Source organism: Scyliorhinus canicula, chromosome 3 (genome assembly GCF_902713615.1).
Source record: "Scyliorhinus canicula chromosome 3, sScyCan1.1, whole genome shotgun sequence".
Taxonomy (NCBI): domain Eukaryota; kingdom Metazoa; phylum Chordata; class Chondrichthyes; order Carcharhiniformes; family Scyliorhinidae; genus Scyliorhinus; species Scyliorhinus canicula.
The window spans coordinates 131,294,635-131,320,401 of record NC_052148.1 but is presented as its reverse complement, the minus strand read 5'-3'; the positions used below and the strand labels follow the sequence as shown (position 1 = coordinate 131,320,401).

At 44.2% G+C, this 25,767-nt stretch overlaps 1 protein-coding gene across 2 annotated transcripts in view; it reads left to right on the top strand.

Annotated features, from left to right (window-relative positions):
* Positions 1-24,990, top strand: part of tmem33 (transmembrane protein 33) — a 57,233-nt gene extending 32,243 nt beyond the window's left edge. For both annotated transcript variants that reach the window (XM_038791313.1, XM_038791314.1), the window contains exons 5-8: positions 86-153; positions 12,304-12,437; positions 12,609-12,692; positions 23,648-24,990. In XM_038791313.1, coding sequence (XP_038647241.1) covers positions 86-153; positions 12,304-12,437; positions 12,609-12,692; positions 23,648-23,777 — 416 coding nt within the window. In that variant the 3' untranslated portion in view covers positions 23,778-24,990. The remainder of the gene's footprint in view (positions 1-85; positions 154-12,303; positions 12,438-12,608; positions 12,693-23,647) is intronic.
* The last annotated feature ends 777 nt before the right edge of the window (positions 24,991-25,767 follow it).

The window sequence follows — 25,767 nt, the reverse complement described above, 5'->3', positions numbered from 1 at the left end:
CTAGCTTAAGTCCATTAATATATAATTTTAGTTTGCAGTTTTCTTACTATAGTGAATAGTATCTTCCTTAACTATATACTTTTAGTGAGTATTTTTCCAGTTTTCCTGTTTTCTCTGCTGCATGCAACAGCCTACACAAAGAAAATTTTTGATGTAAGTATTGGTGCTTTCGATTGACATCCTGGCCTGCATGTTACGATGGGCAAAATTTATTATTGTTTTATTGATATGTAACATGTCTTTGTTTTTTAACTTTATAAACTTCAAAAACTACATTTAAAAATGATTTTGCCATTTTTCTTAATTAGAGATGGCAGTAAATGTGGATGTGATCCATGGAACCATTCCATGAATGCCTTGCCACCAGCCAATAAATGGGGCAGGCTTATATGTGTTGTAGGAGACCCATGTTACAGAATTTAGTAGCCAAAGAGAAAACATTTTTATTTACTGGACTGTGGAATTTTGGTTGCTAACTTTCAAAATAGAATTGTACGCAAACTATTATGTAGTATGCACAAAGTACATTATTAAATTACCTTTCCAGTGATTTTGATGAAGAGCTAAAAATATGGGTAACATCGCTCCCAGTGTGTAGTAATCAAGACCGGAAAATATGGGCATGATTTCGGTAAATGGTCCCACAGCAAGGACGAACTTATACTCGTTACCTTCTGTTGCCCTATTATGTATTTTCTTTTCTTCCCTTTTCTTCCCATGTATTTAATAATTGTTGAGCTGCTCGCAGAAAAATACTTTTCACTGTACCTCGGCACACGTGACAATAAACAAATCCATTCCAATATTGTAAAACCTATATCGTGCAGTATTAATTCTCCTATAAACATCGTATTGAACTAAACAAATTTTGGTTTTATTTTGCATATGTGACTCAGTTCACATGTTTAAATGTACTGTTAGCTGTTCTTGTACTGCACTTGGTGTAGGTACTGCTAACACTCAGTATCATAATTTTGTGAAACTGGTGATAATTTGTAAAATTGTTTGAGTTGCACCGTTCACATTTCTGTGCCATTGACACAACTGTGTCTATAGTTGAAGGCTTCCCCTTAATGGGAAAACTTTTAAAATTTTAATTACTTTCAACTAGTTGTATACAGGTTATTGTAACCAATAGCGCAGTTTTCAAATTGGTTGTACTGAGTATTTGATTTTAACTGTGGAGTGACATATACGGTATATACTTACTTGGTCTGGCCTACATGTGACTCCGGACCCACATCCATGTGGTTGACTCTTAAATGCCCTCTGGGATGGGCAATAAATGCTGGCCCAACCAGTAACGCCCACTTCCCATGAACGAATTAAAAAAAGGATTATGATCCTAGTGGTAGCTAAAGAGACAGTAATGTGGCTTGCTGTTTTTTTTCTTTCAATAATCTATAAATGTGTAAAAGTTATACTGTGCATTATTAACAAATCCTATCAGAATGCAACTTGCTGGATCTGAGGTATTTCTTCTACTGACTCGCAAAAAGGGGCCGGTTTAGCTCACTCGGCTAAATCGCTGGCTTTTAAAGCAGACCAAGCAGGCCAGCAGCACGGTTCGATTCCCGTACCAGCCTCCCGGACAGGCGCCGGAATGTAGCGAACTAGGGGCTTTTCACAGTAACTTCATTGAAGCCTACTCGTGACAATAAGCGATTTTCATTTTCAACATGCTTTATGGCATAGATCACAGGATTTTTGTATTGATGCAACAGCATGTCTCTTCACCCCTGCCCTGCACCATTGATCTCTGAATAGTGAGCAAAGCAATCTTCCTCCCGGGCTCTATTAATGTTATGGTTATTATAGATCTTCAGGAAAATTAGGATTCATGGGATTGGGGGTAAAATATTTGCATAGATTCAGGATTAGATAATAGACAGAAAACAGCAGGAATAAACTGGGCATTGTTGGTTTGCAGGCTTAGTGTAGCACCAAAAGAATCAAGACATGAGCCTAAGCCCAACATTCTATATTAATGACTTGGATGTGGCAAACTGAATGTAATCTATCCAAGTTTGCTAATGAAGCAAAATTGGATGGGGGAAGTAAGTGATGAGAATGCAAACGGGCTACAAAGGGATGCAGATAGATTTGGTGAGTGGACGAGAAGATCACAGGTGGAATACAGCGCGCTGTAGTGTGAAGTTATCCACTTTGGTAAACAAATAAAAAAGAAGAATATTTGATGTCGAAATACTGGAAAATGTTTGCATTCAGATTTTGGTGTCCTTGAACATGAATCACAGAAAACTGACATGCAAGTACAGCAAGCAATTAGGAAGACAAATGATATGTTGGCTTTTGTTACAAAGGGAGTGGAGTAAAAGAGTTAGAAGACATGCTATAATTATACAGGACATTATACAGGTAAGGCCATATTTGGAAGATTTTGTAGTTTTGTTCTCGTTACCCAAGAAAGAGACAACTGTCCTAGAGAAGCATGCAAAGAACATTCACTGAAATATTCCGGGAGGAGGGATTGTCCTATAAGGAGGGATGGAGAAGACAAGACCCATATTCCTGGAGTTTAGAAGATCGAGAGGTAATCTAGTTAAAACATAACATTCTTGAACTTGACAAGGTCGCTACTGTGCTGTGAAAATATTTCCCCTGTCTAGTAGATTTAGAATATGGGGTTCACGTGTCAAGAAGCGTCCAGCTATTTAGGACTAAGATGAGAAATGTATTTAGTTAAAGGCTTGCAAATATTTTGAATATTGTCTCCTGGAGAGTTGTGTGGGGATGCTTAGTCATTGAATATATTCCAAGACACAGGTCTATGGATATTTGGCTACTTAGAATTAAGGGATATTGAATGGAATAATGTGAGAAAGTGGAGTTGAGGTAGATGGTCAGCCATGTTCTTGTTGAATACGGAAGCGGGTTTGAAAAGCCAAATTGTCTTCTCTGCTCTTAATATGCTGATGTATTTTAAAGTAGCAGCAGTGGTTGATTCCCTCCTTTTGGTTATCTTTTGTCTTTGACAACATGGCTAAGGCTGGAAACTTGCAGGATTGTAACAGCAGCTTACATTTCTGCAGTGTTTAAAAGGATGAGCATTTTGATAGGAAGAATACAGAGAAATTGTTCCCTCTGGTGTGCAATCCAGAACCAAGGACACAGTCTTAAAGCAAATTACTGCAGATGCTGGAAATCTGAAATTTTAAAAAATGTTAGAGATATTTCAAGCGTTTTTGGTTTTTATCGCAGTATTAAAATTAAAGCTAGGCCATTGAGGAACAAACTCAGGAAGCACTTCACACAAAGCATAGATGAAATCTGAAACTTCACTAAAATGCAGTGAATGCGAAACTAACTGAAATATTTAAAATATGGTTTCCTTGATAAATCAAGGCAAATGGAATGTAAATGGATTTGAGGTACAAATCACCTATGATCTAACAGAAGAATGGAACAGGTTTAAACAGACTGAGTTACGTTATGGTGCTATACAGCAGTGCACTCAAACGTTTTACAGTGTAGTGGCTAGTGAGTAGACACTTGGCAAGCAAGGAAAAGGATCGGGTCTGAAACGTGAACGTAGCACTTGGTGACATCTTACCTGGAATACCAGTGCCCAATTTCAGCATGTTGTTTTCTGTAATACTGTGTGAAAGTTGAAATGTTTGTGATTCAGCTGGTATTGGCTGCACCTACTATGGTGGCATATTGGTCTGTAAAGTCCTGGTTCTCTGGCTTTGGATTTGAGGAAAACCCCCAAAATGTGCTGGGGAATCATTCTCCGAAGTTCCCAGATAAATCTTTATGTGGCAATTGTCCAGAAGTGCTACTTCCCATGACAATTGCTCAGGGAGCTATCTGACAAAGCGTTTTTAAATCGCTAACTTCGGATAGCTTTGCCAGATTTACACCAATAGTTACTCTGAAGGAATTTCTAATTTTAGCAGAACTATTTTAAACACCCAGCCCTGCACAGGATTCCCCCCCCCCCCCCCCCCCCATCCCCGACTAATCAATCCCCCCACCCACCTCCGTGGGAGTTCTTTTTAAACGTTTTCGTTGAAAGATATCCATTGGTTTAGCACACTGGGCTAAATCGCTGGCTTTTAAAGCAGACCAAGGCAGGCCAGCAGCACGGTTCAATTCCCGTACCAGCCTCCCCGAACAGGCGCTGGAATGTGGCGACTAGGGGCTTTTCACAGTAACTTCATTTGAAGCCTACTCGTGACAATAAGCGATTTTCATTTCATTTCATTTCCTAAGGCCTCTTTTGAAGTAATTATTGTGCAGAAATCTGGGAGATGTGGCCCCATGAGGCCCTCCATCTCCAGTGAATTTATCAGCATGTTATTTGTCACAACCTGAGCATATATAGTCAACTTGGTTCTGCTGAAAGCTGAGGTTTATGATATTTGAGCTACATGATAGGGAAGCCTGAATCTGTTTCATCACCATCATTTAGCTTTGGCAAGACAGTCAAAGGCTGGACAGACATGTTCTCTGGTTGTGGGGGGGAGAATGGTTCTTCACACCTGTTTCAGGGTGTGAATCTGGTAGTATACTTGCCTTACTTGTTTTCTTCTGCCAAATTGTGGAGGAAAATCCAGTCAGTGCTGAAATAAAAAGGGACAAAAAACGTGGAGTTGACAGTAACACGGGACATTTTTACATAATATGTAAACACTAAATTTTGTGCTTTTGCTTGCTCTTTTACTCCCACATGTCCATAGAACCCCTACAGTGCAGAAGGAGGCCATTTGGCCCATTGAGTCTGCAACAACCCTCTGAAAGAGCACCCTCCCAAGGCACTATTCCCCACCCTATCCCTGTAACCCCACATCTTTGGACACTAAGGGACAACTTTTACATAGCCAATCCACCTAACCAGCATATCTCTGGATTGTGGGATGAAACCAGAGCACCTGGAAGAAGCCCACACAGACACTGAGGGCTTGCAGACTCCAAACAGACAGTCCCCCAAGGCCAGAATTGAACCCGGATCCCTGGCTCTGAGGCAGTAGTGCTAACCACTGAGACACCCCGCCGCATGCCGTTTTTTTTAATGCTTTCTACCTCTGGTTCCTCTGGTATTCTCTAATCAGGGCTTCTATTGATTGTATCAGTAGTTATCAAATGGTAGTTGTGTCCTACCTGCTCTCTATCCCAAAAAATTTCTCAATCTCTACTTGTCTTGGTTAACCGCTGCTGGTAAACCAGCCAAAAAAGTGTTTTTTCTCATTTATTTATTTTATTTATTTGTCTTTTTGTTTCTTTTAATTCTGTTTTCATCTCTCCGTTCTCATCTCTCTCCTCCTTGATTTTTTCCTTGATGTTTTGAGTTCTTTCACTTCTCCTTTCTTCGTCTGTGTTCTTTTGCCATTCCCCTTTTTCACTGTTTTCTCTTATTCTTTGTTCTCACTAGGGGGTGGACTGCTTTATATTGATTTCAAAGAATGGAGTAAATAGTCTGTGGGAGTCAGAAACCTTTTGGGGAGGGAAAGAGGGCACAATATGCACAACATGATATCCAGTAAATTTTATTTTGTTTCTGCGAAGTATTGCATTATCGAGCAAAATGCTCAGCAAGTTTAAAATCCTCTACAGGATACAATGCAGTTGTGGTTATGTTACTGGACTAATGTTCCAGTTGCCTAAGCTAATACAGTATTCTGGAGATCGTGAGTTTAAATCCACAGTGGTAGTTTGAGAATTTTAACCCATTTTTTAAGAATCTGGAAATAAGCTGCGGACATGAAGCTGGCAGTTTATTATAAAAACCCAACTGGTTCACTGAAATCCCTTGGAAAAGGAAACCTGCCATCCTATCCAGTCTGGCTTATCTGTGACTCCAGACCCACACTAATATAGTTGATTCTTAACTACATTCTGCTGAATCAGCCACCAATGGTACAAGAAGGCAGCTCATCCATCCTTCTCGGGACACCTTCAGCGAGGAAGTAAATGCTGGAATGCGGGGATGGTGGATGTTGAGTACTCAGCGATATTAGTGTTAGATCATGCCCCGCACTGGGTGGATTTACGGGTGAGCAAGGAGTTGGGCCAGCTCCCGCACTGGAGGTTAGATGTCGGACTATTAGCAGAGGAAGAGGTGTGTGGGTGTGGGAGGCCATTTGGAGACATGTGGCGATCAACGATACTGGGGGGTCTCGGCAGCTACGGTATGGGAGGCGCTGAAGGCAGTGGTGAGAGGGCAGTGTATCTCGATACGGGCACACTGAGACGGTGGAGTGGGCGGAGATGGATAGATTAGTGAGGGAGATTCTCCAGGTTGACGGGAGGTATTTGGAGGCCCCGGAGGCGGGGTTGTTGAAGGAGCGCAGAAGCTGCAGATAGAGTTTGGGTTGTTATCTACGGGGAAGGCGGTGGCTTAGTTGTGAAAGGTGAGAGGGACAGTGTATGAATATTGGGGGAGGGCCAGTAGGCTGCTAGCACACCAGCTAAGGAAATGGGAGGTGGCGAGGGAGATGGGGAAAGTGAAGTGAAGAATAGAGCGGGGAAATCTATCTTGGGCAGGGGGTGGGGGGGGGGGGGGGGGGTGAATGGGGTGTTTAGGGACTTTTATAGCAAGATGTATGAGTCGGTTATCCTGAAGCAGGATAAGGACCTGGAAAAATGTGGGTTGTAGGCCAATCTCCCTTCTAAATGTAGATGCCAACCTGTGAGCCAAAATCGTGGCCTCGAGGATAGGATTGTGTGCCGGGGTGATAAGGGAGTACCAGACGGGGTTTGTGAAAGGGCGGTAGTTAATGGCTAGCATCAGAAGGCTGCTAAATGTGATTGATAACCCCCGAGAAAAGGGACGTGGAGGTGGTGGTCTCCATGGATGTGGAGAAGGCCTTTGATTGGATGGAATAGGAGTATCTGTGGGAGGTCCTTGGGCGGTTTGAGTTTTGGGCAGGAATTTGGGTCCGGCTGCTGTGCCAGGCACTGCTGGCAAGCGTGCGGACAAATTGAGTGAGCTCAGATTATTTTAGGCTACACGGGGATGAGGCAGGAATGCCCACTCTCCCCACTGTTGTTAGCCTTGGCTAGAGAGCCTCTGCCGATGGCGCTGAGAGCGTTAAAGGACTGGCAGGGGATAGTGCAGGGGTGGGGGGGGGGGGGGGGGGGAGGAGGTGGAGCACAGGGTCTTGTTATATGCGGTGACCTACTTTTGTATATTTCTGACCCGCTGGAGGGTGATTGGAGAGATTATGGGGATCCTGGGGGAATTCGCCTGGTTTTCGCAGTACAAATTGAATATGGGCAAAAGCGAGGTCTTTGCGATTCAGGCGAGGGGACAATAGAGATTGGGGGAGTGCTGTTGTGGGAGGGAGTTTTCGGTATTTGGGTATCCAGGTGGCGCAGGGGTGGGAGCAGCTACACAAGATGAATTTGGCTCTGTTAGTGGAGCAGATGAAAGAGGACTTTAGAAGGTGTGATATGCTCCCTTTGACACTGGCGGGGAGGGTGCAGACGGTAAAGGTGACAGTTCTCCCAAGGTTTTTGTTTGTATTTCATGCCTGCCTATTTTTATCCCGAAGGCTTTTTTAAAGAGGGTGATCACGGTGATCTCTGGGTTTGTATGGGTGGACAACACCCAGCGGGTAAAGAGGGTGCTGCTGGGGTGGGGGTGCTTGCCCGACCGAATTTCGGAAACTACTATTGGGCGGTGAACATAGTAATGATCAGGTAATGGGGGAGGGGTCGGTGTGGGAGCGGGTGGAGGCGGCATCATGTAGGGGCACAAGTTTAGAGGCACTGGTAACGGCACCTCTGCCATTCTCGCCGGCTCGGTATTCCACAAGCCTGGTGGTAGTGGTGGTTTTGAGGGTGTGGGGACAGTGGTGGAAACATATAGAAGTGGAGGGAGCGTTGGTATGGGACCAATTTGTGGCAATCACCAGTTTGGGCCGGGGTGGGGGGTTAGATGGGGAGTTTCGGAGGGGGCAACGAGCTGGATTGAGCGGTTCGGGGACCGGTTTATTGACGGCAGCTTTCCATGCTTGGAGGACTTAGAGGAGTTTGAGCTACCAGGCGGGAATGGGTTCCGCTACCCACAGGTGAGGGACTTTGCATGGAGGCAGGTTTCGACCTACCGCCCCAGGGGATACAGCACAATGTATGAGCAGATTCTTTGAAGGGGTGGAGGATAGGTGTGTGCGGGAGGACCCGCAAATCATATCCACATGTTTTGGGCATGTCGAAAGCTCAGGGGATTCTGGCAAGGATTTGTTGACATCATGTCCACAGTATTAAGGGTACAAGTGGTTCTGGGTACGGGTGGTTCCAAGTCCAGAGATGGCGATTTTTGGTGTGTCGGAAGACCAGGGAGTCCAAGGGGTGAGAGAGGCTGATGTGTTGGCCTTTGTCTCCCTGGTAGGCTAGAGACTGATCTAATTGGTGTGGAGGGACTCGGAACAGCCAAAATTGGGGGTATGGGTCAGTGACATGGCTGGATTTCTCTGGCTTGAGAAGATCAAGTTCGCCCTGAGAGGATCGATGTTAGGATTTGCCCGGAGGTGGTGGCCGTTTGTAGACTTTTTTGGGGGAAAATTAAGCTGTCAGAAGATAAAGGAAGTGGGGTGGGGAGAGGGAAAGAGGGAGGGAGGGCGGATTGGTTGAGGTGGGAAATAGTAGTGGGAAAGGGGGACTGGGGAACGGTGTATGTAAGCCATGATGGCTGGGTCTGGTTGTTGGTTGGGTAGGTGTTATTTACTTTGTTGTTTTTCCTCTTAAAAATTGTTGTTAAAAATTATAAATATGGGGCAGCATGGTGGCGCAGTGGTTAGCATTGTTGCCTCTCGCCGCCAAGGTCCCAGGTTTGATCCCGGCTCTGGAGTTTGCACATTCTCCCCGTGTTTGCGTGGGTTTCACCCCCACCGCACAAAAGATGTGGAAGCTAGGTGTATTGGTCACGCTAAATTGCCCCTTAATTGGAAAAATCTAATTGGGTACTCTAAATTTTTTTTTTTTAAATTAGGAATGCTTTAATAAGATATTTTCAGAAAACCCCCCAATGTTCTCCGACCAGAAACCACCACCAGGCTGACCCCTAACGCTATAATATGTGCTGCAATCGTGCCAACTTAACTGGTGTCTACCTTTCTAGTCTTATGGACCCGAACACTATGTCTAGGTGGGTCCCGAGGCAGTGCATCAGGGTGGAGGCGGTCTGCTGCAGTTCCCTGCCTGTGACACGAGTCTCCTTTGGCAGCTTTCCTCTGGAGCGACCGGGCTTGGATGGGCCTTGCAGTCACTCTGGTGTCCCAGTTGGTGTGGTACCACTCATCAGACGTGCCAGGGATAGGAAGTGGGGGTCCAAGGTACTCTGGTGTTCCGGCACCATCCCTGCAGGTGTCACCGGCACGGGCTCCCTCACCCCTTCCTCCCTCAGGTTGCCCAATGTTGTCTCCCCCCCCAAGCTACTCCTTTGGACAGGGGTGTGGCCAGAGCTAACCCATAAGGCCCCCCCAGCCACCTGGCTGCCAGACCTGGGGGCCTGCTCCTTATCAACCAGTCTTTCTTCTTCCGGCCACCGCCCTCTGGGACTGACGCAGGTCGGCCAGTGCCTAGGTAATGTCGCTGGCCTTAGCCATGACCCGATGTGACTGGGCCACGCTCTGGAGTGCCGCTGCAATGTCCAGGTGGCTCAGGTAAATGGCTGCCTGTGACAGGGCAACCCTGTCCTGGGCCTCGGCCATCCCCCGCACAGAGTACCCCAGATCTGGGGCATCCTGGCCCATGGCCGATTCCTTCACCCCCAAGGCCTCCACCGTGGATGCTACCCGTGCGGTGTTGGCCTGGGTAGCATGCATTGTCTGCACTGCCTCCTACCCCTGCAGTTGTTTAGACTTCTCCAACTGCACCTGCAGGAGCTGGATGCTCGCTGACAACCCATCATGTAGTCCCTGGCTCTGCAACTGCATTTCCACTGTCAATGAGCCAGTGAAGATTCCAAAAGCCTGAGACCTGTCCGGATGGCAGTTAGTCTCTGGGATCCGGCTGCCCGTCAGAGCTGTTGAGGATACTTCGGGAGTTTGGGGACTTTGCGGGCTATAAGCTCAGGAAGAGTGAGCTGTTTGTGCTGCACTTGGGGGACCAAGAGAGGGAGATAGGGGAGCTCCCATTGAAGAGGGCGGAGAGGAGCTTTAGATGTTATGGCGTCCAGATAGCTAGGAACTGGGGGGCCCTACGTAGGCTAAACTTTTCGAGGCTGGTGGAAGATGGAGGAGGAGTTTAGGAGGTGGGATCCGCTGCCACTCTCCTTGGCGGGCATGGTCCAGTCGGTTAAGATGACGGTGCTCTCGAGGTTTTTGTTTCTCTTCCAGTGTCTCCCCATCTTGATTCCAAAGGCTTTCTTTAGGAGGGTTAATAAGAGTATTCTGGGGTTCGTGTGGGCGCGGAAGACCCTGAGAGTGAGGAGGGTATTCCTGGAGCAAGGCAGGGAGGTAGGTGGTTTGGCATTGCCCAACCTGTGTGGGTACTACTGGGCTGCGAATGTGGCAATGATTCGTTGGAGGGGGAGGGTGCTGCATGGAAGAGGTTGGAGGTTGCATCCTGTGTGGGCACGAGTTTGGAGGCACTGGTGACGGCCCCGCTCCTACTCCAAGGTATTCTACGAGTCCAGGAGTGGTGGCTTCCCTCGAGGTTTGGGGGCAGTGGAGGCGGCATAGGGGGGGAAGTGAAGGCCTCAGTTTGGACCCTGATACGGGGCAACCACCGGTTTGCATCAGGGAGAATAGATGGTGGGTTTTTAAGTTGGCATAGGGCAGGCATCAGGCGGATGGGGGACCTTTTCCTCAACGGAAAGTTTGCGACTTTAGAGGAGTTGGAGGGGAAGTGGGGTCTCCCCCCTGGGAATGCTTTCAGGTATATGCAGATTAGGGCGTTTGTTAAGCGGCAGGTGGCGGAGTTTCTGCTATTGCCGCCAAGGGGGGTGCAGGATAGGGTGCTCTAGGGGACGTGGGTCAGTGAGGGTAGGATCTCGGCAATTTATCAGGTGATGTAGGAGGGGGAGGAGGCCTCGGTTGAGGAGCTGAAAGCGAAGTGGGAGGAGGAGCTAGGGGAGGAGATCGACGAGGGGACGCGGGTGGACGCCCTGGGGAGGGTGAATTCGTCCTCTTGCGCACGGCTCATCGTAATTCAGCTGAAGGTGCTGCATAGGGCGCATATGACTGGGACCAGGCTGAGCCGGTTCCTTGGGAGGCCTGGTGAATCACACCCACATGTTCTGGGCGTGTCCGGCGTTGGAGGGGTTCTGGAAGGGGGTGGTGGGGACCTTGTCCAAGGTGGTCGGTTCCAGGGTGGAACCGGGCTGTGGACCCGCTATTTTTGGGGTAGCATCGGAGCCGGGAGTGCAGGAGGCGAGAGAGGCCGATATTCTGGCCTTTGCGTCTCTAGTAGCCCGGCGCAGGATTCTTTTGCAGTGGAGGGACGTGAATCCCCCGAGCCCGGAATCTTGGATTAACGACATGGCCGGGTTCATCAAACTGGAGAGGGTCAAGTTTGCCCTGAGGGGGTCGGTGCAGGGGTTCTTCTGGCGGTGGCAGCCTTTTCTTGATTTCCTGGCGGAGTGTTAGAGTGTTAACTATATGTTACTTACTTTTTTGTTATTAATTTATTGCTTTGTATTGCGGGGAGGGGCTTTTCTTTCTCTTTTTTTTCTACGCCTTGTTTATTTTATTGTTGGGGGAACATTTGTTGTTGAATAATTTGAATAAAAATTATTTTTAAAAAAAATTATTGGAACTCTGGCTGTGAAATCGCTTTGACCTGTAATCTCCCTCTACTTCCCACTTGCTGATATGACTTTGCTGAAAGTGTGCAGATAACCCACTTTTTAGTGAAATATTACCAACAAACTTGAGCAAAGCTGCGTGATTTCCCTGTAACTAGGTAAGTGGAACTTCAGTGAAAATAGGAACACTTTGTATTTCAGGTTGTGAGAACACGGTGGGTGTAGGGTGAGCGACTATCTGCTGGTGCAACTTGAATAGATCTGTTTTCAGGTTGTTTTGAGGGTGGAAGATAGAGTAATGATTTCTTGGGTAGCTTTGTAAGCAGGCAGCACTTGCTTTGTGGGGATTGCTGGTGCTGGTGGCAGTTTGTTCAATTTATTTATTTCTCCAACAGCATGATCCGGGGTTCATGAACACTGAAGGCAAACAGCGTGTTTTTATTGAACAAAATATATTTAAGCCAATGAGTATTGAAATACTTGTAGGCTGGAGTTGTTTGCATAAATTGGCTTTCAAGTTTCCATTTGCAGCCAACAATTAGCTGGAGCGCAATCAATATTCATTCATTGTTCTGTTTCTTCCCTTTCAGATCCTGGGTCCAGCCAGTTTGGCTTTTCTAAGGTCCATCTTGGATAAAATTTCAACCAATCAGCAAAACATTTTGAAGTTTGTTGCCTGCAATGAAATTTTTCTGATGCCAGCCACAGTCTTTATGCTTTTAAGGTAATATATTTTGTCGGCCCATCCGTGTGCTTTTAGCTCCGCAAATTTTAATTCTAAGTGCATTTACTATTTGAACAATCCTAACTATTTACACTTATGCTTAATATAGAAGTAAGTAATTGGGAAGTATGCTGTACTATGTAATAATTTTGTATTCTACCGTTTTTAAAGTGGGAATGGAAGTTTGCTGCAGCCTTTCATATACTACCGATTCCTTGCACTCCGATACTCCTCTCACAGAAATCCTTACTGCCGGTAAGTATTTTCGGTTCTTTACAGATGTGTTGGCTAAAGACCTTGAGGTACTAAATATAACCTGAAATTAATCTTGGGATGGGCTGTAAAATATTTAAACGTAAAAATTGTATGTTCTTTTCAAATACGGGTGTTGATTTTGGTCCAATAGCAGAGCAGTTATTTGCATGTATACAAAACACACCCCAATTCTCATTGTAAAATGTCTCTAACTCTAATCTAAAAGTGCCAATTCCAACATGGTTAGCAATTCTGGCTTTTTAGAAACAGCAATATTGCTGTTGACTGTTCTTCCATAGGATTAGGTCCTTGCTGTTCATGGTAGATAGCCGTGATTTAGACTATTGAGTGAATGTTAAGAAGTTTGGAGATGATTCAAACATTGGCCATGTGGTGAATAGTGAGGAAGGAAGCTGAGACTATGAATATGTGGACTGGTCAGTTGGATTGAAAAATGGTATGTAAAATACAACTGGACAAGTGTAGGGTAATGAATTTGGGTAATATACTCACAGACATGAGACTTGGGAGCATGAGTTGACCCCTTGAACCTGCTCTGCCATTCAGTACGATTATGGCTGATTGTGCCCTTAACTCCACATTGTGCCCACCCCAATAACCTTTGACTCTCCTGTTAGTCAAGAATCTATCTACTTCTGCCTTAAAAATGTTCAGTAACCTGCTTCCATCACTTTGGAAAAGAGAGTTCCAAAGAACCCTCAGAGCAAAAATGTCTTTTTCACCTCTGTCTTAAATGAGAGGTCCCTTATTTTTAAACAGTGTCCCCCTAGTTCAAGTCTCTCTGAAGAGAAAAAAATCCTTTTCAGCGCCCTTTAAAGCCCCCTCAGGGCTTTATGGTTCCAAAACTTCTAAACTGCAATTGATACAGGCTCAGCATGTCCAACATTTCCTCATAAAATACAAGTCCCCCCCGACTCACTATATCCCAGGTATCAGTCGAGTGAGCCTTGTCTGAACTGATTACGCAGTTATATCCCTTTTTAAATAAGGAGATCAAAACTGTACACAGTACTGTAAATGTTGCCTCACCAATGCCTTGCACAACTGTAGCAAAATATCCCTACTTTTCTAGTAAGTAAAGTCCCCATAATCCTAGATGACCATAGGCTGCTTTCCACGTTGAGGGGTCCCGAGGCAGTGCATCAGGGTGGAGGCGGTCTGCTGCAGTTCCCTGCCTGTGACACGAGTCTCCTTTGGCAGCTTTCCTCTGGAGCGACCGGGCTTGGATGGGCCTTGCAACCAACTGGTGGGGTAACCGCTGCCCCCAACTGAGCTAAACCGGCCCCCGATTTATTCTATTCACCTTGCAAAAATCATTCCATTTGTCTTCCTAATCACTTTCTGTACCTGCATACAAACTTTTCCTGATTCATGTACCAGGATACCTCCAGAGTTTTGCGCACTCTATTTAAATAATATGCTGCTTTCTATTCTTCCTGCCAAACTGGACAGGTTCACATTTTCCCACATTATACTCCAGCTGCCCATTTTTTTGCCACTCGTTCAACCCATCTCCCTCTCTTTGCACACTCAAGTCCTTTTCAGAACTTACTTCCTACCTACCTTTGTTTCATCAGCATATGTAGCAAGCATACATTCTGTCTCTTCCAAGGCATTGATATAAATTGTAAATAGTTGAGGCCTCAGCACTGATCCTGTGACACTCCACTTGTCACATCTTGCAACCTGAAAATTACCTATTTATACCTACTGTTTCCTATATAACCTTTTGATGTGACACCTTGTTAAATGCCATTTAGAGATCAAAGTGCAGCACATCCACCGATTTCCCCTTTATCCACATTGCTTGTTGGTAGTCTTAGATTTATTCTTTTCTCCCTTAAACTGAATATCAAATTCAAATCACGTTATGGTAATTGCTACCTCGGGGTGCCTTCACTGAGGTAATTAATTAATCTTGTCTCATTGCACACTCAGCTCCTGACCTCTTTACAGCCTTGATTCAAACATTGACAAAAGTGCTGAATGCCAGAGGTGAGGTGAGAGTGACTGAGTGTGGCATCAAGGAGCCCTAACTAAACTGGAGTCAATGGGAATCCGGTGGGGGTGGGGGGGGGGGGGGGGGGGGGGAAGAGCTCTCCACAGGTTGGAGTCATGCCTGGCACAAGGGAAGATGGTTGTGGTTGGAGGTCAATCATCTCAGCTCCAGGACATCACTGCAGGAGTTCCTCAGGGTAGTGTCCTAGGCTCAACCATCAGCTGCTTCATCAATGACCTGCTTTCCACATGAGGTCAGAAGTGGGAATGTTTGCAGATGACTGCACAATGTGCAGCACCATTCGTGGCTCCTCAGATAATGAAGCAGTCCATGTCCAAATGCAGCAAGACCTAGACAATATCCAGGCTTGGGCTGACAAGTCGCAAGTTACATTCACGCCACGCACGTATCAGGCAATGACCATCTCCTACAAGAGAGGATCTAACCATCGCCCCCTGACATTCAATGACATTACCATGGCTGAATCCCCCACAATCAACATCCTGGGGGGTTACCATTGATCAGAAACTGAACTGGATGAGCCACATTAATATTGTGGCTACCAGGGAAGGTCAAAGGCTACGATACCTACAGCGAGTAACTCCACTCCTGACCTCCCACAAGGCACAAGTCAGGAGGGTAATGGAATACTCTCCACTTGCCTGGATGAGCGCAGCTCCAACAACACAAGAAGCTCGACACCATCCAGGACAAAGCAACCCGCTTGATTGCTCCTCCCTCCGCCATCAACAAACAGTGGCAGCCTTGTGTACCATCTACAAGATGCATTGCTGTAACTCACCAAGGTTTCTTCGACAACACCTTCCAAACCCACGACCACTACCATCTAGAAGGACAAGAGCAGCAGATACCTGGGAACCTCACCACTCCAGGTCACTCATTACCCTGACTTGGAAATATATCACCATTCTGTCCCTGGAACAAAATCCTGGAACTCCCTCCCTAACAGTACAGTGTACCTATACCTGAAGGACTGCGGCTTTTCAAGAAGGCAACTCGCCACATTCTGAAGGGCAACTAGGGATGGGCAGTAAATGCAGGCCTAGCCAGCACCTGCCCACATCCCGTAAATACATTTTAAAATTACCAAATCTACTGTAGCTTGCTCTTTAGCTGGTGCTAAAATGTGCTGCCCCCAGAAACTATCCTGGAAACAGTCTTATGAACTCATCATCCTGGTGACTTTTGATTTGTCCAATCTATAAGTAGATTAAAATCACTCCTGATTATCACCATACTTTCTCACAAGCCCCCATTATTTCATCCTGTATACCCCATTCTGTTTCTCTTAGAGGGCCTATCAACCACTTCCACAAGTCTTTCTACAGATGCTGTCAGACCTGCTGAGATTTTCCAGCATTTTCTCTTTCATTTCATATTCCAGCATCCGCAGTAATTTGCTTTTATTTTCGCCAATTCTAGCGTGATGCCACCACCAAACACATCTTCCCTTCACTCATTCTGTCAGCATTCCGCAGAGACCGTTCCCTCCAAGACAATCTTGTCCACTCCTCCACCATACCCAGTACCTCTCCCAGCTCCCATGCAATCGCAGGTGTAACACCTGCCCCTTTACCTCTTCCATGCTTAACATTCGAGGCCCAAAACACTCATTCCAGGTTAAGCAGCATTTCACTTGCATCTCTTCCAATTTGGGCTACTGCATTTGCTGCTCCCAATGTGGTCGTCTCTATATCGGAGAGACCAAATGCAGACTGGGTGATCGCTTTGCTGAGCATCTTCGGCCTGTGCACATTCAGGACCCTGACCTTCCTGTTGCTTGCCATTTTAACAAAAGACCCTGCTCCCATGCCCACATGCCTGTTCTTGGCCTGCTGCAATGTTCCAGTGAAGCTTAAAGCAAACTGGAGGAACAACATCTCATCTTCCGGTTAGGCACGCTACAGCCTTCCGGCCTGGACATCGAATTCAACAACTTCAGATGATCAGCTCTACCCCACCTCGACCCATTTGTTTTCATCCCATTTCATTTTAACTGTCTTTTACCATTTCTTTCTTTCTTAATATATATTTAATTTTTCCCCCCTCCCCCCAATCTTATCCACCTTTCCTTCACCTTTCTCCTCTTTGCTTCCCCCTTCCCCTCCCCCCACATCTACAGTTCATCCTCTGATAGTTTCCCTGCTATTTGACCTTTCACATCTTTTGTTCTCTCTGGGGACTGCCATTAGCACTCTTTCCCTTGGTTTCTGTGACCATTAGCACCCGGTTTCCCTGGGTTTCTGTGGCTATGACTCATCTTTCATTTTCACTCCACAGTATAAATATTTCCCACTTTCTCTATCTGTTAGCTTTGACAAAGAGTCATCGGACTTGAAACGCTAGCTCTTTTCTCTCCCTACCAAAGGGGGAGAGATGATGATCTAAGACCAGTGTTTTAACCTTAAATAAGGACAATTTTGAAGGCATGGTAATCGAACCGGCCAGAGTGAACTAGGAAATCGATTAAGGGATAGGTCAGTGAAGATGCTGCTGCAGACACTTGAGCTATTTAGAATATTCAAAATGATGCATTCCAGTGAAGAGGGAAGACTTTTCAGAAAAGGACACCATCTGTGGCTAACTAAAGAAGTTGAAGATAGTATCAAATTGAAAGAAAAAGCAGATTCCATAAAGATGAGTAGCAGGTTTGAAGATTGGATAAAATATTGGAGATAGCGAATTGGTCACACGGCAGGTGAAAGTTACTGAGGGAGATAGAAAATTGGGTGACCAAAAGACAGAGCAAGAGTAGGAAGGCAGTGCAGGTGTCTTCCTGCGTTCATCTCCCTGCAAAACAGATATACCGCTTTGGATACTGTTGAGGGAGATGGCTCACCAGGAGAAGGCAGCAGCAGCCAGGTTCATGGCACCGTGGCTAGCTCTGCTGCGAAGCAGGGCAGGAAGAAGAATGGCAGGGCTATAGTGATAGAGGGCTCAATCGTAAGGGGAATAGACAGGCGGTTCTGCGGACGCAATCGAGACTCCAGGATGGTATGCTGCCTCCCCGGTGCAAGGATCAAGGATGTCTGAGTGGCTGCAGGACATTCTGTGGGGGGGGTTTGAACAGCCATCTGTCGTGGTGCACATAGGCACCAAGGATATAGATTAAAAAATGGGACGAGGTCCTACAAGCTGAATTCAGGGAGTTAGGAGTTAAACTAAAAAGTAGGGCCTCAAAGGTAGTAATCTCAGGATTGCTACCTGTGCCACGAGCTAGTCAGAGTAGGAATGTCAGGATAGATAGGATGAATGCGTGGCTCGAGAGATGGTGCAAGAGGGAGGGATTCAAATTCCTGGGGCATTGGAACCGGTTCTGGGGGAGGAGGGACCAGTACAAACCGGAAGGTCTGCACCTGGGCAGGGCAGGAACCACTGTCCTTTGTGGTGGGGGGGGGGGGGGGGTTGCTAGAGCTGTCCGGGAGGGTTTGAACTAATGTGGCAGGGGGATGGGAACCAATGCAGGAATTCAGAAGGTAGTAAAACAGGGACAGAAACAAAAGGCAGTAAGAGGTAAAGTGTAAGGCAGAGAACCCATAGTCAAAAATCAAAAACGGTGACAGTACAAGGTACAGTGACTGAGGGAAGCTCAGTGAATAGGCTCAGTAATACTAAAAGGAATAAAACGGGAAGTAAAAACATAAATGGTAAGCAACGCGGCAGGTTGTTACATGAAGATATGGGTTCAACGACAAGGAAAATTAGGAGAAACGTTAAGAGGAAATATAACTTGGGAGAGGTTACTGATCGAGCTGTTAAGATTCAAAACAGAGGTATAAAAGCCAACATAAGTGTACTTTACCTGAATGCTCGTAGTATTCGGAATAAGGTAAATGAGTTGATGGTGCAAATCATCGTGAAGGACTATGATTTAGTGGCCATTACTGAAACATGGTTAAAGGATGGTCACGACTGGGAGTTAAATATCCACGGGTATCAAACTATTCGGAAGGACAGAGTGGATGGTAAGGTAGGTGGTGTAGCTCTGTTATTTAAGGATGACATCTGGGCAATAATAAGGGATGACATCGGTGCTATGGAGGATAAGGTTGAATCCATTTGGGTGGAAATCACGAATAGTAAGGCGAAAAAGTCACTGATAGGAGTAGTCTATAGGCCACCAAATAGTAACATTATGGTGGGGCAGGCAATAAACAAAGAAATAACTGATGCATGTAGAAATGGTACAGCAGTTATCACGGGGGATTTCAATCTACATTTCGATTGGTTTAACCAGGTCGGTAAAGGCAGCCTTGAGGTGGAGTTTATAGAATGTATCCGTGATAGTTTCCTGAAATGGTATATAATGGAACCTACGAGGGAACATGCGGTCCTAGATCTGGTCCTGTGTAATGAGACAGGATTGATTCATGATCTCATAGTTAGGGATCCTCTCGGAAGGAGAGATTACAATATGGTGGAATTTAAAATACAGATGGAGGGTGAGAAGGTAAAATCAAACACTGGTGTTTTGTGCTTAAACAAAGGAGATTGCAATGGGATGAGAGAAGAGCTAGCTAAGGTAGACCGGGAGCAAAGACTTTATGGTGGAACAGTGGAGAACCTTCCAAGCCATTTTTCACTGCTCAGCAAAGGTATGTACCTACAAAAAGGAAGGACGGTAGAAAGAGGGAAAATCGACTGTGGATATCTAAGGAAATAAGGGAGTTTATCAAATTGAAGGAAAAAGCATACAAAGTGGCAAAGATTAGTGGGAGACTAGAGGACTGAGAAATCTTTAGGGGGCAGCAGAAAGCTACTAAAAAAGCTATAAAGAGTAAAATAGATTATGAGAGTAAACTTGCTCAGAATATAAAAACAGATAGTAAACGTTTCTACAAATATATAAAACAAAAAAGAGTGGCTAAGGTAAATATTGATCCTTTAGAGGATGAGAAGGGAGGTTTAATAATGGGAGATAAGGAAATGGCTGAGGAACTGAACAGGTTTTTTTGGGTCGGTCTTCACAGTGGAAGACACAAATAACATGCCAGCGACTGATAGAAATGAGGCTATGACAGGTGAGGACCTTGAGATGATTGTTATCACTAAGGAGGTAGTGATGGGCAAGCTAATGGGGCTAAAGGTAGACAAGTCTCCTTGCCCTGATGGAATGCATCCCAGAGTGCTAAAAGAGATGGCTAGGGAAATTGCGAATGCCCTGGTGATAATTTACCAAAATTCACTAGACTCTGGGGTGGTCCCGGTGGATTGGAAATTAGCAAAAGTGACACCACTGTTTAAAAAAAGGAGGCAGGCAGAAAGTGGGTAATTATAGGCCAGTGAGCTTAACTTCGGTAGTAGGGAAGATGCTGGCATCTATCATCAAGGAAGAAATAGTGAGGTATCTGGATAGAAATTGTCCCATTGGGCAGACGCAGCATGGGTTCATAAAGGGCAGGTCATGCCTAACTAATTTAGTGGAATTTTTTGAGGACATTACCAGAGCGGGAGATAATGGGGAGCTAATGGATTTTCTGGATTTCCAGAAAGCCTTTGACAAGGTGCCACACAAAAGGTTGCTGCATAAGATAAAGATGCATGGCATTAAGGGTAAAGTAGTAGCATGGATAGAGGATTGGTTAATTAATAGGATTAATGGATGTTTCTCTGGTTAGCAATCAGTGTTCGGCCCACAAGTGTTCACAATTTACATAGATGATTTGGAGTTAGGGGCCAAGTGCAATGTGTCCCAAGTTTACAGACGACACTAAGATGGGCGGTAAAGCAAAAAGTGCAGAGGATACCGGAAGTCTGCAGAGGGATTTGGATAGGTTAAGTGAATGGGCTAGGGTCTGGCAGATGGAATACAATGTTGATAAATGTGAGGTTATCCATTTTGGTAGGAATAACAGCAAAAGGGATTATTATTTAAATGATAAAATATTAAAACATGCTGCTGTTCAGAGGGACTTGGGTGTGCTAGTGCATGAGTCGCAAAATGTTGGGTTACAGGTGATTAAGAAAGCGAATGGAATTTTGTCCTTCATTGCTAGAGGGATGGAGTTTATGACTAGGGAGGTTATGCTGCAATTATATAAGGTGTTAGTGAGGCCACACCTGGAGTATTGTGTTCAGTTTTGGTCTCCTTACCTGAGAAAGGACGTACTGGCGCTGGAGAGTGTGCAGAGGAGATTCACTAGGTTAATCCCAGAGCTAAAGGAGTTGGATTACGAGGAGAGGTTGAGTAGACTGGGATTGTACTTGTTGGAATTTAGAAGGATGAGGGGGCATCTTATAGAAACATAGAAAATTATGAAGGGAATAGATAGGATAGATGCGGGTGAAAGCAGAACTAGGGGGCATAGCCTCAAAATAAGGGGAAGTAGATTTAGGACTGAGTTTCAGAGGAACCTTTTCACCCAAAGGGTTGTGAATCTATGGAATTCCTTGCCCAGTGAAGCAGTTGAGGCTCCTTCATTAAATGTTTTTAAGGTAAAGATAGTTTTTTGAAGAATAAAGGGATTAAGGGTTATGGTGTTCGGGCCGGAAAGTGGAGCCGAGTCCACAAAACATCAGCCATGATCTCATTGAATGGCGGAGCAGGCTCGAGGGGCCATATGGCCTACTCCTGCTCCTAGTTCTTATCTTGATCGCCATATCTATGATCATCCTTAATCAACAAAGCTACCCCTCCAGAAAGCTTTGACCTTTCCAACTGTATTGTATCCTTGAATGCTCAGGTCCCAGTCTTTGTCATTGTGTAACCATTCCTCTGTAATGTCTATTAGATTATACATATTCATTTCTATTTGTGCTGTCACTTCATCTATTTTGTTCAATTGCTTTGTGCATTTAGATACAGAACATTTCATTCTGTCTTTACTGTTTTTTAAACCTCTAGCCATATAAATTGGTGCACACTTAGGTTTGTACACTCTGTTCCTTCTTGCCATGCTCTGAACATCATTTTCTTTATTCCTACCTTGCTCTCTTGCCTTGACTTCTCTATTTAATTTACCACATCTTCCCAAACATGATCCCTTGCCCCCATTATTTAGTTTAGAGCCCTATACTGCTTTAGTTATGCCTTTTGACTATCTCATTTTTTAAGCAGTGGCGGTCACATTTGCTGTTTTCCAATCTGCCAGAATCGCCCCAGAGTCAAGCGAATTTTGGCAAATTACCACGAGCACATTTGCTATTCCCCTGCCATCTCTTTTAGTACCCTGGGATACATTCCATCAGGGCCAGGAGACTTGTCTACTGTTAGCCCCATTAGCTTGCCCAACGCTACCTCCTTCGTAATAATTATCGTAAAAGGTCGAGACATTTCCACTTCTACCTTTTAAGTCCTTCTACTTGCCTCACTTGCAATCATTCCCTGACCATTGACTAAGTTAGAAGACCCTAACCTAAAGGGTGTGACTTCCTCCTGATGCAAAGTGTCCAGGCAACCTATCCCCCTCTGTGATGCATTGCAGAGTCTGCAGCTTGGTCTCCAGTTCAATGACACTGAGCCAAAGCTCCTCTCAAGCTGCAGACACTTGGATCACCCTGGAGTCTAGGGGCGTCCACATTTTTCAGTCGCAGCACATCACCTGCCCTGCCATCTTTACTTTGTGTTAATTAAGTGGAAGACGGGCGAGGGAATATACAGTAAATGGTAGAATACTGAAGTGTCGAGAAGCAAAGGGACCCAGTAGTGTATGTCCACAGATTCCCCATACCCAAAGGTATTGGGATAGGTTGGTAAGGTGGTTAAGAAGGCATACGAGATATTTTAATTTATTAGCTGAGGCATTAATTTATTAGCTGAGGCATAGAATATAAGAGTAGGTTCTGGTAGAACTGTCTAAAACATTTGTTAATTAGTCTACAGTTAGAGTAATGTGTACCGTTCTGGTCACTGCATTGCAAGAATGATAGGATCATATGAGGGAAGGTACAGATGTGATTTTTGGCAGGCATTAATAGGATTGGAGAATTTGGGGTCTAAAGGTAGGCTGGGGTTATGTTCTTTGGAACAGAGGAGGCTAAGACGAGATTGAATTAATGTGTGTAAAACTGAGGGTCCTGGAAAATGTGTAGAAATTACAATATTCAATTGAGAGGCCACTATGGCCCTGGTTAGATTTAAGGCAATGGTAGAATGGAGGGGGGGTTGAGAACTTTTTTTTCATCCAGAGGATGGACAGTATCTGAAACTGACTGACTGTAGAAGTGGTTTGCAGAAACCCTCATCACATTTTTCAAGTACTTGAAATACCATGACTGAAAAGACTGTGGACCAAAAACTAGAAATTGAAAGTGGGTGTGATACTCATTCTCAACCATTGTGGACATGGAGCATAGAATAGCTTCATTTTTGCTGTAAATTTTTATCATCTCCATGAATAATGGTTATTTGTATAATATCTGAAATTTCCAAGTGCTGCATCCATTCCATAATTGAAGATTAATATAGTTAATAATGTTGCTAATGTTTATTAGATAGTTGAATATGTAGATTCTGTTCTGGCATCAGTAAATAGACAACTTGATTTAAACTTTTTAACATTATTCAGAGGAGGTTTCTGTCACTCATGTCTATCACTATAATGGCTGGAATTTTCTGCCTGTTCCTGCTGGTGGAATCTTCTCTTCCCACCAGCAGCGGAAGGGTTGCGTACGATAGGCAACCCTGTTGACAGTGGTGAGACCAGAAGATCCTGCCACCTGCCAATGGTGGCCCACTCCGTCACTGCAAAACATGCCTTGGAGGTCCTCAATGTTGTTTTTATTTGCTATGAGAGTTAAACACATATTCTAGCAGAGGGGGTAACTGTTTTAAAGTTGGAAGAAGGCTCTTACTTGACATTTTTCTAGCCTTTTACTTTTACTGTTGAATTTTATTACTAACTATAGAACTTTTAATATTCCTGACTCCTATTTAAGATGTAACTAACTTTCTCAATTGTGTTTTGGCATACAGAACTCTCTTTTCAGAGCTGAAAATGCTGTTACAACACTTAATTATGAAACCTGCCTGCCCTGGATTTTTGCGAAACATGTGTCTTAACTGTATTTCTTTTGTAAGCCGATTGGCTCCGACTGCAAATTGAGGTGAACTGGAAATGATAAATCCTCTCTGAAAGATGAATAAATATGCTGAGCAAGTGGTATCCATGTTAGTTTCTGTCAATCCCAGATATATTCCAAAAGCCTCTGTATTTTTATAAGACCCCTTTCATATGAAATGTTATCTTTTAACTGAAACAAAACTGAAATTCAGTTTTAAAGGTTTTCAGTTAAATTGCTTAACTGAAATAGTCAGCTAAAATGTTAGTATTGGCTTTTTAAAAAAAAGACTGATTTAATTAGGTACTGATGATCAAATCGAAGTTTACTTTTAGTCAACGTAAGGGAAAAGGGACGATGTCAGCAAAGGTCTTGTTGTGCACTTGTTGGATGTTCATGATCTATTTTGTTATCTGTACCCAAACGTTATTTTCTACTCTAGTGTCCTCCGGTACTGGTACCTGGCTGGAATAGGGACTATCCAATTGACTGAGTGTTTGGGTTAAAGATCAAAGACTGCAGCTTGAAGTGCTAAATGCAGAGTTAAGCACTGGTAAACTGACATTGGATGCATTGTTGCACTGTTCTTGGATGTCTGTTTGCCAGTCAAGCAAAATACCCAATATATAGTTTCAGAATGAGTTTTGGATAGCATGAATTTAGAGTCGGATTATGATAATACTCTGAAGTAAATATTACTAGAGTATGGACTAAATTTATGCTGGGGTCTTTGCAGAATAAAATGTGTAATATAAACTGGGCATTGAACACTTCCAGGTGTATTCTGAAATGTGTTAGGCAAAGCATTTCACATTATCTTCCTAAAAGGTCTGATGTTGATTTATGGCATATTTTCAATATTTGAATGAATGAATATTATCTTTAATGCATGTAACTTTGTCCCAGTGATTACACTGAAATAATTCCTTTACAGTTGCAAATATTTTCATCTTTCCTGTGAGAACCTGTATTGGTACAGAATGTTCACAATAATGAAATTCAAGCTAAATTAGCTAGTAAATTAAAAGAGAACTTTTGTAAAATATTATGTTTTAAGTTTCTTTACAAACTAAATATTTATGGAAACAATTTCTCATGCCCACAAATGAAACAAAAATGACTGTGATACCTTTGTGTTTTTTAGATTTGTTCTGTTATCTATGCTTTGGAATGTATTGTAGGAAATTTTATTGACAAATTCCTGTACCTAATAAAGCTTAACACTGAAGTGTCTGTGTTATTTTCAACAATCCCAAATGCTGCATGTGATGTAAATATTGTTCTTGTACTTGGATTATTTTACTCCATTTTCTTATCTTCTGTCAGAAAAGTTTGATGAGAGAAAGCTTTTCTACTGAGTTGGTATTGACTAAGTTTAGTGAAATGTTGCCAGCCACTAGATATTAGATCACAAATTAGAATGTCCCAGTTTAATACATGAAAGAGTATTGATATTTCATAAATTGATCATTCAACCTACCTTTTATATTTTGAGCAGACCTGTTGTTTTTAAATCTCTATTCTGACTGGCTTGTTCAGTTACCTCCATATCCCTCCTATTATAGGCTGTTCACAGCCATTGCATTCACGCATATTTAAAAGCTTTTGTGGCTCCCTGTGCTACACACAAAATAAATCCTGATACTTCTGATGATTACATAAAGCTGACTCTGCAAAGGCAGTCATGCAGCCAAACACCATTGCCTAGATTTCCATCTGGAGTTCTTAAATAATGCTCATTAAAAATCTTTTGAAAGTTAGTTAGTTGGGCATTGCTGATGCATGAGTTTTCAATCTTTCATTCAGAGGCATTGTCTTCTCTATTATCGTTGGCTGTCCCTGATTCGCAGATGAAATCTACTCAGTCGTGAGTTTCTGCCATGGGTCGTGTGACTGAGCAGACTGATTCTCAACCTACAGATCTTTGAGCACGTTGGGCAGGATGTCCCAAGAGGTTGTGGGATTCATATTGTAAGATTTTCTGCTTCTGCTGCTGCTGCTCTGCCTCATCATTAAGATGTTACTGCTCAAATT